Below are 17,409 nucleotides of genomic sequence, written 5' to 3'. Positions count from 1 at the left end.
TAGGGCTGGGCGATATGGCCTAAAAATAAAATCTCCGATTTTATTTTTTTTAATTCGATTTACGATTTTTTCCCGATTTTCCCATCTACTTATTAAGGAAATCAATACGACAAACGGCAGACAACTTAAAGCAAATTTAGCTTTTATTTAATCAAAAGCAAGACAAATGTAACCCCCATTTCTGGGATGAATAATAAATAAATGAACACCCTCTTGGAATCAAAGTCCCAGCTGTGTTTTAAGTCACACTTTGTAGTCTAGACTAAAAGGCCTTGAGAGTAGCACCATTTTCTAAAGCATTAACAATACATTCAATGATTTTATTCCTTTCTTGGGAACAAACTTCCCACTCTCACCGGTAGCCATGTTGTCGCTTGCTGTATGCTGTTGCCATTTCGTGTGTGCTATGATGTTGTTGTTGTCGCTTGCCATACTGCTATGTGAAACTAACGCTACGGATGCTCCGGGGAGCCAAAAATGCGCCATTACACAAAAACTCGATTTACATATTTTTTAAATCGCCCGCAACAAAAAATTTGAATTAATTCATTGAATCGATTTTTCGCACAGGCCTAGTTTGTACAATTTAATGGCTTTCTTAAAAAAGATAAGGACCCAAATGAATGTAAACGTTTTCATCCGATTTCCATGATTCCATGATCAAAATTAATTAATAATCACATCTATTATACATATAGATCAAGTGGGGTTTATTCATGGTCATAGTTCTACTCATAATATTAGCTGTTTTATAAATATGATGTAGTCATTAGTAGTGAATGATCAGACCCCGATCGCTGCCATCTCACTTGATGCCGAGAAGGCATTTGATAGGGTGGAAATCGTATTATTTTGGAAATGTACAGGTTTGGGAACAGTTTTACTGGGTGGATTAAGTTACTTTATAAACAACTGTTAGCAGCAGTGAAACTAATGGATTACTTTCAGATTATCTTTCTCTTGATAGGGGAACCTGTCAAGGCTGTCCTCTCTCCCCTTTATTGTTCTGTCTTGCCCTAGGACCATTAGAAGCCACAATAAAAAAAGAGGAATATTTTCCTGGGGTTGTAGCAGGAGGTATGGTGCATAAACTTCTGCTCTATGCAGATGATATATTATTATTTGTCTCCAAACATAGTAGATCTATGCCTAGCCTCCATAAAATTATTAATTCCTCCTCCAAAATTTCAGGATAGAGTGTGAATTAGTCTAAATAGGAAGCTCTTGCCCTGCCATGGCTTTCCAACCTGGCACCTTTCAATGGGACAAGCAAGGCATTAAGTATTTAGGCATTTTATTTCCAGCAAATTTGAGAGATTTAGTTAGAGTTAATTTTGACCCATTAATGAAAAAGTTTTGTGTGATGTGGATATGTGGGCTTCACTAAATTTGTCTATGGCTGGAAAGGTCAATGGAAAAATGAATTGTGTCACAAAATGTAATTATCTGCTACAGTCTCTCCATTGAGAAGTTCTTCTATTTTTAAAAATTTAATAAAATATCTAAGTCATTTATTTGGTATGGTAAATTACCTCGGTTGCATTCCAGTAAGTTACAAAGACCAATTGGCAAAGGAGGTTTACTCCTCCAATTTCTTTTTATTACTATGCCTTTAATCTTTGACACTTGGCCCATTGGTCTCTTCCACTTGAGAGAGCCACTCCCTGGTACTACATTGAACAAGTGGTCCTTGCCCCAATCTCGCCATTGTGAAGTCTATCTCACAAACTGGCTGGAGAATTAAAAATGCATCCCATAATTTCACACTTACATTCAGTATAGACAAAGTTTTCCCATTTGTTTAATTTTTATATTTACCTAAATGTTTCCTCAAGCATATGGCTGAACCCCAAATTGTGTATTAACAAGTCCCCATTTGCTAAAAAGAATTGATTAAGAGGGGTGTTGCTACACTTGGTGACCTTAATGGAAACGGAGCTTTGAGATCATTTGAATATACAACACAGCAATTTGGGATCTCTTGGTTTCAATTATTCAGATATTTACAGTTGCACCATTTACTTTGTACTATTTCAAAGACACCCTCTGTATAGTGCTCACAAACTTTGGAAAGTGGCATGAAACATCAGTATATTATTCCTCATTGATAGAGTATTCCTCATAGAGTCTTGGTGATGGGGCCTTAACAGCTCTTAAGAGGTTATAGGAAAGAGATTTGAACTTGGTATTGGAGGATGGGGAGTGGGAAAAAATTATTAGTTATTATATTATATAGATTGTTTAGGCTTGGTTTAAAAGACACACCTACCTGCTGGCGATATCAGTTGGAGGATGGAGACATAGACCATGATCTGTGGTTCTGTGCTAAGATACAAGAATTCTGGGCGAGAGTCCAGAACTGTATCTGTGAGGTTTTAGATACTCAAATTTAATTTTGCCCCAGACTATGTATATTGGGAAATGGGACGGTTATTAAACTAGGTGACAATTATACAAAAAGCTGGGTCCAAACTAGCGAAATGATTGGCAGACAGATAATAAGTCAATTGGTACTCCCTCATTTCAAGAATGGTTCACCGAGTTGGGCAGAGTGGCAGCATTTGAAAAGATTTCATATAAACAATTTGACAGATTAGATGCATATGGTTAGAAATACACAACCTCTCTGGAAGGCTCTCGGTGAGGACCATGTGGAGGGAATTGGGTATTTCAACACACTCTCAAGGTGAAATTGTCAGGATTCATAAGAATTTTCTAAATTTGGCTAATGATTTCACCACAGCCAATGATATCGCTAGACATTGTTTCCATCTAATATGCAACAATTACTTGCTTCTGTCACACAACAGCTTGCTATCATGTTTACTCTACTGATTGGTTAAGTTTAGATAAGGGTTTGGTAAGGGCATAATATTTATAAGTTATCCTTAAGGCCTTATGCGAGGAAATCTCGCTTACTTCCGCATTTGACATCCGAGAATTTGCATGTTATGAAGTTTGACGAGTTTATGCAAACAAAATCATGCGAGACCATATGTAGTAGCCAATTTGTAAATGTTTTATGAATTTTCATGAAATCGGGTTGGTATTTCACTGCTTGAGCTGAGTGAGTTTAACACAGGCATAATTAACTGCTTCATAATGGGGTAAATATCTATTTCAAACGCATTCTGTTCATTACATTTTTTAATTACTGTAGTTGCCTTTATAGACAACATATATGTAATATAACAACTTACATCTGCACAGTGAAGCGAATGAACAGGTGAACTTGAACTAAATGATGCGCTAGTCAGAATATGCATAATTTGCATTAAGTAACTTGTGTTGTGAATACACTGTTTCCATAAGAAACACGCTGCACACAATGTAACATCCTTTCACGGAAATGTATACATCTCTAAAGCATAAAGAATTCAGAGTACAGAAGGCTAACTTCTAAAAAGTAGCTAATACTATTGTCTATTCATTATTAAATTAGGGGCTCAGTTTTTTTTTTCACAACAAGAACAGTAGGCTACGTATAGTTATATGTTTGATAAAATGTTTTAATAGAAAATGTTTATAATTTTTTTCCCCTAAATGTTTGAATATTTGATTAAAGTTTGGTCTGTTGCAGTTTGACACACTTTTTTGTCCATTTTGCACATTGTCGCCAACTAAAAGATTTCTAATTTTGTTGACTAAAATTATGTTATTTTCATCAGACTAAAACTGACTAGAACTAATGAATATGAGATGATGAAATCATCTTTAACTAATTTTAAAGGACATTTTCGTCAAAAGACAAAACTATGACTAAAACAAAAAACTTGTGACAAAATTAACACTGGTTTTAGGTGAGAAAGAGAGATTACAGTTCCCAGATATTCAGGACTTGCTGAGAGGCTAATTGCATTTGTAAAGGGCAGCGAATTAATATAGTTTAATGTCAAAAGCAGCCAGCTGGTGCATCCCTTTCATGTACCCACCCGCTTATAGAAATTAATAACATATTAATATTACAGTAGGCCTCTCCTTTTCATGTTGCGCTGAAGTGTCTACATGATTAGTGTTACGCCACTCACGTATTTGCCAATTAAGCTGGGAATTGTTAAGAGTAATGACATTAATGACTTTAAGAGCTGACAATCATTACTCATTTACGCCTTGTTGTCTCTAAATCTTTATTCGCTCGATTCCCCACTGAGAAGTGAAGGGAGACGGAATGGCTGATTTAAAATTTTCTGTCATAACAAATTATCACCACAGAAACCAAGTTGGAGCGCCACTGTAATCAGCAACACTAAAAGTTTTGTTGCCGTCTGGCTTGTGTCATTTGGTTCAAAACTCACGCAGAGAGATTTGGAGAGACAGAAAGTAAAGAATGCTAAAGGAGTGAACTCATTGCACTGTGAGTAATAAAGCTAGAGGGAGATAAATACAGTGTCAGAGGGGAGAATGGAGGGTAAACCCCTTTGGATAGAAGACTGAGAGGCCAGGAGTGCAAGTGTTGTGACTCAAGGAAAATAGCAGTGGCAGCAGTGATGAGCCATTTATTTTACCCATATTCAGTCACCCACAGAGTATACTCTCTCTCTCTCTCTCTCTCTCTTTAACTCTGTCTCTTGCTCGCTCTCTCTCTCTCTCAGTTAGAGTTTTTAGATGCTCAGAATTTTTTTTCAATATTTCTGCTAATATTTCTGTTATTGTAAAAGCACAGTGTGTGTGTACAGTATGCACTGCATGTGCACATTTTTAATTGTGTTTTATATGTGCAAGTGTGCCTGATGGTTGTGGGCAAATTCTTCTGTAGACAGTTGCTGGTGTGCACACTGCATATCAAAACGATTAGAATCTATCTTGAACATTTAAATCTGATCTTCTAAGTTATGTTTTGTAGAACTGGCAGATTTTTGTCCCACTTGTTTTTCACTTGTTTATGCTTAAAGAAAAATGTAAAAAAAAATTAACATGTATGCTGTGCAAAAAGAAAAAGATAATCACAAATATAAATTGTGAGAACATTATTTTGTACTCTGGTCTTAAAGGTGCTGTAAGCAATTCAGCCGTTATACTTGCACAAGAATGAGCCATTGGATTAGCCACATCCCCTCTTTCCAAAACCCACACTCCAATAATATCAACATGAGCTTTATTGAGAGCAGAAATAGTTGTTAAAAACAACAGCTGCCAAATAGAGCCCTCATCTGACAACTGTTATGACCAACATGCCATAAAAATGCATTATACATCAATAATTCGCTGCAACTACAATACTATGAAAACGTGCAAAATGTTTGACAGGCAGAAAGCTTCACTGTCCGCGAACCACGGACAATTTTTTTTTCTTCTGTTTACAGTTTACAGTTTACAGCTGACATAGAGACTGGTGAGATATCTCAGGATGCTTATTTCATTCATATCTTTCAGGGAGTGGGACCATTTTTTGCATACCTTTCCATGAAATAATAACTTAAAGCACTTTCAAAGTATCTCTTTTATTTCTAAAGTTTGCTCTCTATGTTTTTTGTTTTTTATTTCCTGTTAGAATCTACCACTATCCCTGACACAGCTAGACCTACTCTGCCCCTTCAGGAAGAGACAAGTACTGCCTACAGAACACCAGGTAACCAGTTAGAGCATTTCTCCGGCTGAATATATTATGGTAGTTAACAAAACAGTACAGGATCTCTACATACATTGGCAATCAATACATCCAATAAGATCAATGCATAACACTTAGACATTGGTCAGTGGTGGCTCAGCGGTTAAGGCTCTAGGTCAAGGCCCTTGACCCTATCTGCTCCAGGGGTGCTGTTTCATGGCTGACCCTGCGCTCTGACCCCAGCTTAGTTGGGATATGCGAAAACAACTGCATTTCATTGGCTCTGTAACTGCACAATGACAATAAAGTTGAATCTTATTAACTGCATATTCATCAGAGATGGGACCAAGTCACACATGTGCAAGTCTCAAGTAAGTCTCAAGTCTTAACCTTCAAGTCTCAAGTAAGTCCCAAGTATTTTTTTCTTGGGCAAGTCAAGTCAAGTCAAGTCAAGTCACAGGCTATGTCAAGTCAAGTCCAAGTCAAGTCACAGGCTATGTCAAGTCAAGTCACCTTATTATTGTAATTTTACCTGCAAAATCTGATCATAATAAAGTGAAAAGACAAGATATAAGTAACTGTCAGTAAATTACAATACTCATGTTCAGTAAAATACATCATGGAATCAAACAAAATTGTAACTTCATAAAATTATTTATTTTTCACTTCTGCCAACAGTGTTTGAAATGTTTTAAATTTTCAACATTGAGTCCATAAAACAAATAACAGCTTAACATCCAACAGACTCCTCTCTGAACACCTCCCTCTCTCTCTCAAACACAGTTACATACATTAAACTTTGTTACATTTCTCCTCTCTCTCTCTCACACACACTCTCTCTCTCACACACTCTCTCTCTCACACACTCTCTCTCTCACACACACTCTCTCTCCCACACCCACACTCACACACACTCTCTCTCCCACACTCCCACACCCACACTCACTCACTCACTCACTCACTCACTCTGCGCTCACACACACACACTCACTCTCGCGCTCTCACACTCCCACACACCCACACTCACTCGCTCACTCACACAGGGTATATCCATAAGCCTATTTTTGCAATGTCTGTGAGTGGGAAACGTTGAGGTACCAGCGCGCGTGAACGTCATGGCAACGTACAAAACAAAGTACCTCGTGCGGGAAACACTTAGCGTAAATCGCGGCGTAACTAACGTAAATCAAGCAGGCTAGTATGCAGCATAAGCCACGAAGTGTTGGCGAAATAAAAAATTAATGGACAGATTTTTTTTCCAGAAAACTTCTTGCACAAAATAAATTCAAGCACTTTCAAGGACCTGTATCTATGTATGTTTATTTTCAAGAACTTTCCAGGGCCTTGAATTTTATTTTTCAGATTCACAAACTTTCAAGGATTTCAAGGACCCGTGGGAACCCTGCTATTATTACATTAGCTAACTACCAACTAACCAGATAAAATTAACAAATTGACAAGCACTTACTGGGCAGAATGGCTCTTCAAATGGCGGACCGAAATTGGAGGTTGTCGTCTGGCTGTCCGCGATCTTAACGTTGCATGTCTTGCAAAGCGCTGTTCAGTATTTTGCCATCTTGATAATAATTTTTGAAGCCAAAAGCGATGACCCTCGGTAGCGTTACCCCTCCGGTTGACATGTTGATGTGTTATCTGATCTAAGTGGCGTGGTGTGCGTAAGGTACGAGAGGGCATGGCTGATGATAGCCTATAGTGTCGTGATCCAGTCATGACAAAACTATTCTCAGCCTGCGCTCCAGCTGGATCAACTTTATTTTTTAAAATAATTTATATATTTTATATTCAAACTGAAAACATGATGTGATTAACACTAAAGTCATTCAAGTCTTCGGTGTCTCAAGTCAAGTCAAGTCCGAGTCTTTAACTTCCAAGTCCGAGTCAAGTCTCAAGTATTTTATTTTTTGTCAAGTCACAAGTCATAAAAATAGCGACTCGAGTCGACTCGAGTCCAAGTCACCAAGTCACAAGTCCCCATGTCTGATATTCATTCATGAGTGTGTTTTAGCAGATCATAGAAATACTTTCATTTACAGTAATCTGCAGTTTAATTGCAGTTCCAATCTCTCTTTCCCAGAGCTCTTATAACAGATTGTCGCACCCTCCATTTGTACACACTTATGTCTAGATGAGTTGCAGCTCACAGCATGAGAACTAACATTATGCCAACTAGCATAGCAGCGTGCCACTGGATGAATGACAGACAGAGGCCTACTGACGTTTGAGGCACTGCGCTTAATGTAGATGAGAATGTGCTGGAGTCTGTCAGTGTCTGCATGTTAACACAGCTCCAACTCTAGCTTTATGGCCAATCTACAGTGAGAAAAGAATCTGTTCACATATAACACGCACACACACACACACACACACACACACACACACACACACACACACACACACAAACACACATACTAAATAAATATACATGAAGAAAATATTTGTGTATTTGGGTACATAAATTGGTATTCATTTTTATGGAGAATGTGCATGTAATGAGAGACCCTGCTGCAGGATCTGAGGATACAGAATAATGAGTGTTTTCTTGTTTTCTCTCTCTCTCTTTCTATATCTTAGCCCCCACCACTGTCTCATCTTTGGGTGGTCTGTGTGACTTTGAGCTGAGTATGTGCGGATGGACCCATGACCCCATGTCTGATCTGAATTGGTCTCTGTACAGTTCCTCTAGTCCTAGCCTGGACCTGACACTGGGATCTGACAGTAAGTCCAGCTTAATAAAAGATATTACAAGACCTAAAATAATAAAAAGAAAAAAATGTGCACTAATTTCTTCAGGCATTACTCGACACACAGACTCTGGGAACACTAGGAATTTTGGGATGGTACCGTAAATACAATATCTGGAATTTTGAGAACACACAAAATGTTTAAACTGGTTTGCTGGTCTAACCTGGTCTTCCAGCCTGGTCAGGTTGGTCTGTTTGCTAGTTTTATAGGGGGTTTATGCACTTACCAGGTGTTGGAGACTGGCTGGAACAACTGAAGAGCATCAAACAGTTTTAGAATGGCTTAAGCTATTGTTTCAGTAAGAAAGTTTAAAAGGAATGTAATGTATTGTATTGTGATGTGATTCTTGCTATGATTTCACTGCATGAGAGGTGCTTTTACTGACATTTTCTGACCTTCCTTTGCCCTTGTCCTCTTTCCAAATGCACACACTCATACACACATGCTCTCCACTAATATTCCTTCCATCCGTCTCATTACTGGTGTGTAATTAATGTGATAGCTGACATCTGTGAATAGTGTCTGTCACTCTCCCTCTCCATCCTCGCTCCTCCTGTGGGAGTTAGTTCATCTCTCCATCCTTAAGCTTACCTGACCTTTATAAACTCTGCATTTGAGGAGTGCTTCACAAATTCTGAGCTTTCACGCACACTAAGTGTACATTTCTCCATGTCCTCACAGCTTTCTTGGAGCACTCAGCTTAGTGAGGCTGTTAAAGCAATCTTTAGCTCTTTTCCATATGTCAGGTTTTAAAGAGAGTTCCAGGAGTCACAAGGAAAGAATCCACTCCTGTTTTAACCATTTCCAAACCAAGTGCACCCCCAAACCTCCAGATCAAGTCTGTCCAATCACTCCGCCTGTCACTCACACACTCTCTTTTTAACACCAGGGGAGTCACTTTATGTGTCAGAACCTCTCCAAACAAACTCTGCAGAGACCTTAAGGCCTGAAACATACTCTATGCTGGTTCTTGAATACTAACGTGCCTTTCTCATGTTGCCACAAGGGATGCTACAGCACACAACAAGGAGTGCTATAGTGAACATTATACAACAGTTCTGGTCCTGTAGTCTGAGTGGACAAGTGGTATTCCAAGAGTGCTAATATTGAGTAGACTAAGTTAGATAAAATAAAATCATGTCAGTTATAATGTTTGTATCTAGACATCTGAATAACAACACACTGTTTAGTGGTAGAGATATTTGATGTTAACACTATTGAGTACTGAGTACTGATGTTTGTTACCACACACTTGCAATGCTTTGGCCAAGCATTCACGTTTGCATACTTGTGTGAAGTATTTTTCTAACCCTCCTCAGGATCCTTGTACAGGAGGTGCTTAGCTCATTCACTTTACAGCTTAGCTCACTCTCGTAAACGATCCAACATCCCTGCAAGTCATGTAGATCCCTTGGATCCTGGAACAGCACTTTGAGCAAATAAGAATTTCCATACCCCATTATTTTAACCAGGAAACATAAAAAGACGGCCAGAAAGGGTTAATACACAGTCAGCCTAATTAACTCTAGGTGTAGAAGGCTCCATTTAAAAACAATAATCCCAGAGGTACCTTTCCCTGTGAAAGGGTAATTAATTGTCTTGTATTTTCCAGGATCAAACAGAGGAAGTTTTTTGCATTAGTTAATTTTATAATCTATTCAGGCATCTCAGACTTATGGCAGTCTGATATGATCTGATTGCAGGGCTGTATTTTCAGTGAGTTTGGAATGAGAAATGTGTCAAAGTAGGGCAAACAAAAATAAATTACTATGCCATCTCTATACATCAGCAGACGGTATGAGCATGAATCTCTGCATCCACATTATAAATGAGGCAGAGCGGGTAATTATGATCAGTTCTGGTGCCATGCTGTCCAGTCAGATATCTCACAGAGCAGGTCCCATCCTCCTCCTGTCTCTGCCCTTCTCTAGATGTCTTTATCCTCTCTTCCCCTCTTCTCCTTCATTTTTCCTCCACTTTGTCACAGTGGGATGTGACAGAGATTGTTTTGCAAGGGCCAAGCACTCATTCTTCTTAAAACATAGGTGCTTTTATGTCAAGAGATGTTTTATTACTTCCCTCCCTTCTTAAAATGATAATGAACATACCAGATCAAATATTAATCACTTAACAAACATAAGCAACGTACTAGAATGTTTAGTGTAATGCAGCTTTGAAACGTGAAGCAGACATAAAATCTGGCTAATGAGGATTTTTTCAAGTAGTACATGTTTCTGGATGAATTCCTGTCAACAAGATCAACATAGTTTAGATTAGTTTCAGGATTAAGGTTAGGAGACTAAATTTCATGGTCACAGTTGGTTAGGACATATATTCTTACACATAATTTACATAGAAGAGAGATATCATGTCAGGCCTGGATTGGACGTGGTGCTTGGGTTAGGGTTATGATTGGGATAAGGGCTAGGGACTGTTTGATACGAATGTTGTTCCAGTACAAACAAAAGATTTTGATACATGCCCTACTAGGCAAAATCATGGTCACCTTAAAATTTGAGTGCAAAACTTTGAAAAGTGAAGAGATTTCGCCATACATTAGAGTAAGCACTTCAAAGTACTTCATATTCAATATCATAATCAGCTTTCTAATCTCCTGTCAGTTTAAATTCAATCCATTCTTTTGTCTCTTTTTCACTTCAGACTTTGGGAATTTCCTGTATGTGGAAGCGAGTCCTAAAACAGAGCCACAACGTGCAAGGTTATTGAGTCCATCGGTGGGACCCGAGCGCCATCCCGTCTGTCTCCTTTTCTATTATCAGCTGCAGGGAGAGGGTCAGGACAGCCTGCGCGTGCTGCTCCGGGACGACGACCAGGAGGAGACGCTGCTCTGGACTCTGAAAGGAGACCAGGGTCCCATGTGGAGGGAGGGCCGCACCATCCTGCCTCAGTCCCCTAAGCAATATCAGGTACTTATAAACACAGATCAGATAGAGGGGCATGACTATTTATGTAATATTGTGCTACAGACATGAATGATACTGTACTTCAAATTGTGTGGCTTGTTGAAGAGAGTTGTGCTATTACTATTCAAAGTGATAAAAAAAAAAACACATAGACTTGCATTAAAGGATGGTTCTGATCCATATCTAGGAACCAGAATATCAATAGCCCAATAGCCTCAATCAGGCCAATGCATGTCAGGACTATCAACTAGCCAGGGCCAGTAGCCTCGGACCTCGAGCCGCTAGACCAAAATGTATCTGTGTTCCCACCATCGGGCCAATAGCCTTGCAGCGTTGCCCTAAATCCCACCCTTAACGTCGCAAGTTTGAATCCACGTGATAAGATGTGTGGATTGACGGTCTCAGAAGCAGAGGCAACTGTGACTTGTCCTCCGCCATCTGGATTGAGGTGAGTAACTGCTCCACCACGAGGACCTACTAAGTAGTGGGAAATGGGTATTCCAAATTGGGGAGAATATATTTACAAAAAAATTCACACAAAAATTGCACGTTGTAAAAAATTATTAAATAAAAAAGATTTTGTTTTAAACGTTTGTTTTAAGCGGTTTCTTCTGGTTTCTGTTTAGTTGTCCAGTGTTAGTAATTTATTTGCACATAAAGGAATTCTTAATATATTAGGAGGGAGGAAATATCTGCCGCATCTGTCGCAGCTCTGACTAGCAGGACAATTTAAATGAGACATTGTTGATCACCTGTCTATTATTGTAGTAACACTCTGGCATGTCAACAAACCAAACTGTGATTATTCATATCTCAGATAGCTCCTTCACATGCAAACAGGCAATTCTCCAGGTTTGGGAAACTAATCTACCAAACACGAAAATGTATCGGTCGATGCTGATCAACTTGCAGCCTCCAATTCCCTCTTTTCTCTTGTCATTTGCCAGGTTGTCTTAGAAGGCTTCTTCGAGCAGGGCAGTCGAGGACACATCTGGGTCGACAACATCCATATGAGCTCCAACACAGAGCTTGAGCAGTGCACACGTAAGTGTCAACATCTGAGTCTGTTTCTCTCCCTCTTTCTCTCTTTCAACCACCACCCATCATGCCTTTATGTTACATACAGACCACATTCCATACCCATCAGTACAACCTTCCACCACCCTACTCTATCCATTCGAGCCTGAGAAAATATTAATCACAAAGCTGCAAACTAGGCCACACTCACCCTGTGGGCTCTGATCCCAATCTATGATAAAAAAAAATAAATAAAAAATTTATTCTCCTTATTTGTAAATAGAGCTTTCCAGAGCCATGCCAGGGTATAACTACGCAGCCCTGCTCTCAACAGTGTAGCTTTGCATAAAGACAGAATAGACGTTAATGTCTAACAAAGCTCTTTGCTAGAGCAAGAGACTCACAGTGCTGAACTGTGAAAGTTATTTACTGAGGAAAACATTGCTCTTCCTCCCAGGACATATATCATACTTGTCAATGTTATCAAATCAGCCATCAAAAGCAACAAATTCAGCAAAAAAAATTTTACTCATTAAAGTTATTGGTGTGAGCTGTCATATACACATTCAATCACACACGTACACACTTCCTCCACAGTCCCAGGCTTTGGGACAGCTCTTATCAATTAAAGCTATTCGACTTGCACACGCCAGCCCCTGTGTCACTGCCAAATCTGTCCCCTGTCTCTCTGCAACTTTTTCTTTAAAAGCATTTGCATTCCAAACATTGTGTACTGGAATTCCATTTCCCTGGCTCTCAGAGTGTGTGCAGAACACAGTTTGCCAAATGACATGCAGCCCAATCCTATTTTCCTCCCTTTCCCTAAGTTCTCTCTTTTTTCCATTATTTCTTCTCTTTCTCTTCCAAATTCATTGTTTATAATCACCCTACAAACACATTTCTTGATGAGTTATTTTTATTTTTTTTAATGGTTTTTGAGGAGTAGTTTTCTGCTGAGAATTTTAAAATATGATTAGTGTCACCAAACAGATGATGTTTTCAAACAGTTTTCAAGAACACTTCACCTGTCTTGCATTGGATAGGCAAACACATATCACCACAGATCAACAATGTTTACATTTCTTAGAGAAATCAACCTCAATGGCTACATATTAAACAGAGATATGACAAAGTATTTTAACTTTAAAAAAAATACACACTTCAGCTTCAAAGGAAGGGTTTTTTTACGTAATAGCACACAGAAAATGTCCCTACTACCTGACAGATATCACTGAAATGGGTGTCCTGACAAATAAATTTAGTCTCTATGACAGCCATAGGCTCTGTAAACAGCAAGCATTAATCTGACTGTGGAATGCTATGTAGCCAGTCAGAACACTTGTCATTCATTCTAAGCAGACATCAGGTTTGCTAACATGTTTTTACATTGTAGGATTTTGGATAGAGGGGGCAGTATTTAATGGTAAAGTCTAGCATAAGTTATTGAAATGGCTAACAATGCTTATGGCACCTTTAAAAGAAATGTATAGTTCTATAATATTGTTTTCATATAATCATTCACAGTCCATCTGCTTTGTTGCTATTTATGTGGATACATTTTGTATTTGCCCACTTTTTTTTCACTAACTTTGTTTTCTTCTCACATTTCAGAACCCTTTGCCGCATTCCCACCTGAAATGACTGGTGAGTTTAACTGGCATATTGTCATTTTCTGTGCCAATGTTTGTGCTTCCTGCTTGATGCCTAGCAGCTTGCATCACCTAAAGGGCGCTTGATAATCGTTATATTTTTAGTTCAGTTTTACTTCAACACCAAGTAAGGATTTGTTGAGTTTGTATCCAAACCCATAGCACAAATTTAAGACACAGTCAGACACAAAGAAGCTAAGCTGATGTAGTTTTCTATGTCGAGTTCTGAGTAAAGTGACGCTGGCGCCTCGATGTCAATCCATTTCTATTGTCATCATTGTTATTGTCCTCACTATCATTATAATCATACAGATATTTGGAGCATGGGCTGTATCCTAGCATGCATCTGTAGCCTCACGTCATTTGCTGTCTTATATGGTGTCGGTATCAAGCTAAACATGGACAAATATGGCCTGTAGATTAATTTAGTATATTACCCCTAAAATGGTACCCCTTAAATTTTGGGACTACAAACAATATTACTTTAACTGAACTCACATAATTAAACAAAATAAAGATCTCTTCAAAATGTTATTGTCCTACACAGCAATGAGATTTCCTGGAGAGCAAATTGAGACTTTTGCTGAAGTCCTCTGCTTCTCAGATTTTTCTCTTGAGGAAAAGTGTTTTTTATTTTTCCTAAGCAAATATCTGAGACATTGCTCAGCAACCTCTGAGCAATGGACCCCTACCACATATCCGGGTTTGGAATGCAGAAGTAAACGATTGCAGGGTAAACTTGTATAGCGGTGAATGTGAAAACACAGCAAATATCATTTTGATTAGCTGTTTACTCCAACAGCAAAAGAAAAAAAAAATCACTATTATGATTTCACAGCTTTCCAAAATCAGAAAAAAAAGAAAGTGGTGGATTTCAGCAGTCAGAGAAAAAGAACAACTATATTAGAAATCTCATCGCAGCTGTGGTAACTGATGTTTTTAAAACCAATCACAGGGCAATATAATACAAAGTATAATGTTATAAATGTACACAACATAATAAAAAAATTACAACTATATAAAAACAAAATGTTAGATTTAAGCTGCTAAATATAGCGAAAATGCGTCCTCACAGTCTGTGAAAAGGGTCCTTTATTGTACATATTCATCCAAGTTGGCATTGAACTTGTATTTTTTAGCAAAAGCATAAGGTGCTAACCTCATGAAATTACTATAATAACAGCAATACACTCAACAGTTTACCTTATTAAGTGCGTCAGCCTTTTACTAGTGGTGTGTGTGACCTGCTGTGCAGCTATGGATGGCATATGCTTGTTCCCCGACAGCTGTATGATCATGGTCAATCAGATATAGCCAGCTGCAGTGAAATAATTCCCCATTCACTCTATTTTAGATTTAACAAGTAATTAATATATCAGAATATATCGATGATTATATATTCTTTGAGTAGCTAACTTCCTTTCTCTTAATTAAAGTGGATATTAATTCCCTGTGTAAATGTTTTATTTTCCCATTGCTGAGCATTTGGGTATAGAACTCCTAGATTACTTGCATGTTTACACAATCTCCTGGATATGTGTGTGTGAGTGTATGTATAAACACATGTGTAATGGGTGAGCAGTTTCAATGCACTGCTGGGTTGGATTCATGGAAGAATTTGGCTTGTGGCAGATGAAGCTGGCACAGATATATGCATGCGATTATACAGAACTTTCACCCCAGAAAGTTTTATTACAAAAGAATGGCCTTTCCAGCTGAGAGATAGTGCTGACATCAGCCTGTGACACAATATTCTTTTATGACATTCGTTTGCATATGAAACCGTGTTAGTACAGATTCCACAATGAATGCTGCGTTTCTAGTAAAGTATCTGAACTCTTTATAAACCCACATCATACAGCTTCTGTTCACTGCCTATAAAACACATTTTAGCACTCTTAGCTAAAAAAAGGGCCGTTCACACCTGATGTGTTTTTGCATCCGTTTTTGACCGTTGTGGCACGTCTTGCAGGAGTGCTACGTTTTATTTAGACAATGTGTAATGTTAAAAATAACTTCAACTTTTAAATATGCTTTATGCACTATTCATTGCAATGTATCTACTTTTTATTAGCGCAAGAACACATTAGGTCTGAACGACCCCTTATTGTGACTTATAAGAGCAAAACATTATCTACTTGAAAGAACATACAGAAAATACACAGTTTTGTAATTATTGGCTCACATGAACCCTGCGAAGGCGCCGTGGACAGGCAACATGCATGTGCATCTGCGTGTCTGTGTCTGTTTTGTTTGTATACAGCACCAAATTAGAGCAAAAGCATTCCAGTAAAATCCAAGATGGCTTGAAGCTATGCAGTCTTGCATGCCTCTCTACCCCAAGCCAACTCTTCTGTGTCTCTCCATCAGGGGGAGACTTACCTGGCTGGAGTGACCCCACTGTTGACACGACAGTGTCCCTGCAGCCCATGCCCACCTACTGGTATTACATAATAGCCGGAGGTGGCGCCCTTTTCCTCCTGGGCTGCGTCACGTTGGTCATGGTACTGTGTTGCTATCGCTACCACCTGGCAGCCAAGAAGAGCCAGCACTCTGTGTCCTACCAGAGCACGTACACGGGCACAGGCATGGGACAGTACGTAGGCAACGGCCCCGGGGGTCTCACTGGTTCTGGGGTGGAGCCCATGCTGACTATTAGGTTAGAGAAGGAAGAGCCCTGCTCCCAGTGCTGAGAGCATACTGATGTATTGTTTCCTCCTACTGTTTCACAATGAACTAACTAACAACCAGACATGAGGATGCTCATATTGTGCCCCTTAAAGACTTGTTTTTGCACAGGATGAGCTTCACTTTGACCGCTGGTCTTCGATTGTGCCTCGAAGAAATGAAGATGTTAAAAGAGGACACACAAAACAACAGAGTTGTTAAGTTCTGGGTTCCTCTTGGACACTTTTGTGGAGCTCATGGGCTGAGAGAGAGTGGAAATGTGCTGTGCAGAGGGACATCCAGCCAAAACCTTGAGTGGCAGGCACTCCTCACCCCCCTTCTGCTCTCTGTGGAGAAAGGCAGGATGTTAACCTCACTGTGCAATGCTCTAATCTCCTGTTCATGACCAATCCTATTGTACAGTCAAGAGAACTCATTGCCAAACTCTGAGGACAGAATAAGAGAAGAGACAGATGGGAAAGGATTGGAACATAAAATAAAAAGTTTGTGTCACATGAAAACTCTTGAATGTGTAATGCATCTCATGTGCACACTTGTAGGTTTTCGATACAAAGAAACAGATGAAACATGAGCTGCAAACAGAACTGAAAACTCTGGGACTCCTCCACTCTCGCTGGAGGAATCAGTGTCTGTATCTTCTTCACAGGATTTAAGGGGAAGAGTAGGGTCCTGATTACATGCATCATGAAATATACAGAATTTTTTAATTCCTCATACCTCTACAAAAAATTGCTCACATTATGAAGACTGGCCTTTTTTCTTTCTTAGGAACTGTAAGGGACCTTTAGGGCAATGGATGTGGTCCTTTTTTCTTCAGACT

General features: G+C 39.0%; 1 protein-coding gene across 3 annotated transcripts in view; it reads left to right on the top strand.

Moving 5' to 3' along the window:
- Nucleotides 1-17,409, top strand: part of nrp2b (neuropilin 2b) — an 89,154-nt gene that overhangs the window by 64,177 nt on the left and 7,568 nt on the right. For 2 of the 3 annotated variants that reach the window (XM_052142592.1, XM_052142591.1), the window contains 5 exons: nucleotides 5,492-5,569; nucleotides 8,141-8,284; nucleotides 10,973-11,238; nucleotides 12,183-12,279; nucleotides 13,864-13,896. In XM_052142592.1, the coding sequence (XP_051998552.1) occupies nucleotides 5,492-5,569; nucleotides 8,141-8,284; nucleotides 10,973-11,238; nucleotides 12,183-12,279; nucleotides 13,864-13,896 (618 nt within the window). Of the gene's footprint in view, nucleotides 1-5,491; nucleotides 5,570-8,140; nucleotides 8,285-10,972; nucleotides 11,239-12,182; nucleotides 12,280-13,863; nucleotides 13,897-16,271; nucleotides 16,901-17,409 lie in introns of those variants that run through there. The other variant, XM_052142593.1, reaches the window with a different exon arrangement.

This window comes from Xyrauchen texanus, chromosome 14 (genome assembly GCF_025860055.1).
Source record: "Xyrauchen texanus isolate HMW12.3.18 chromosome 14, RBS_HiC_50CHRs, whole genome shotgun sequence".
In the NCBI taxonomy this organism is placed as follows: domain Eukaryota; kingdom Metazoa; phylum Chordata; class Actinopteri; order Cypriniformes; family Catostomidae; genus Xyrauchen; species Xyrauchen texanus.
This window is presented reverse-complemented; position numbering and strand designations above follow the sequence as displayed.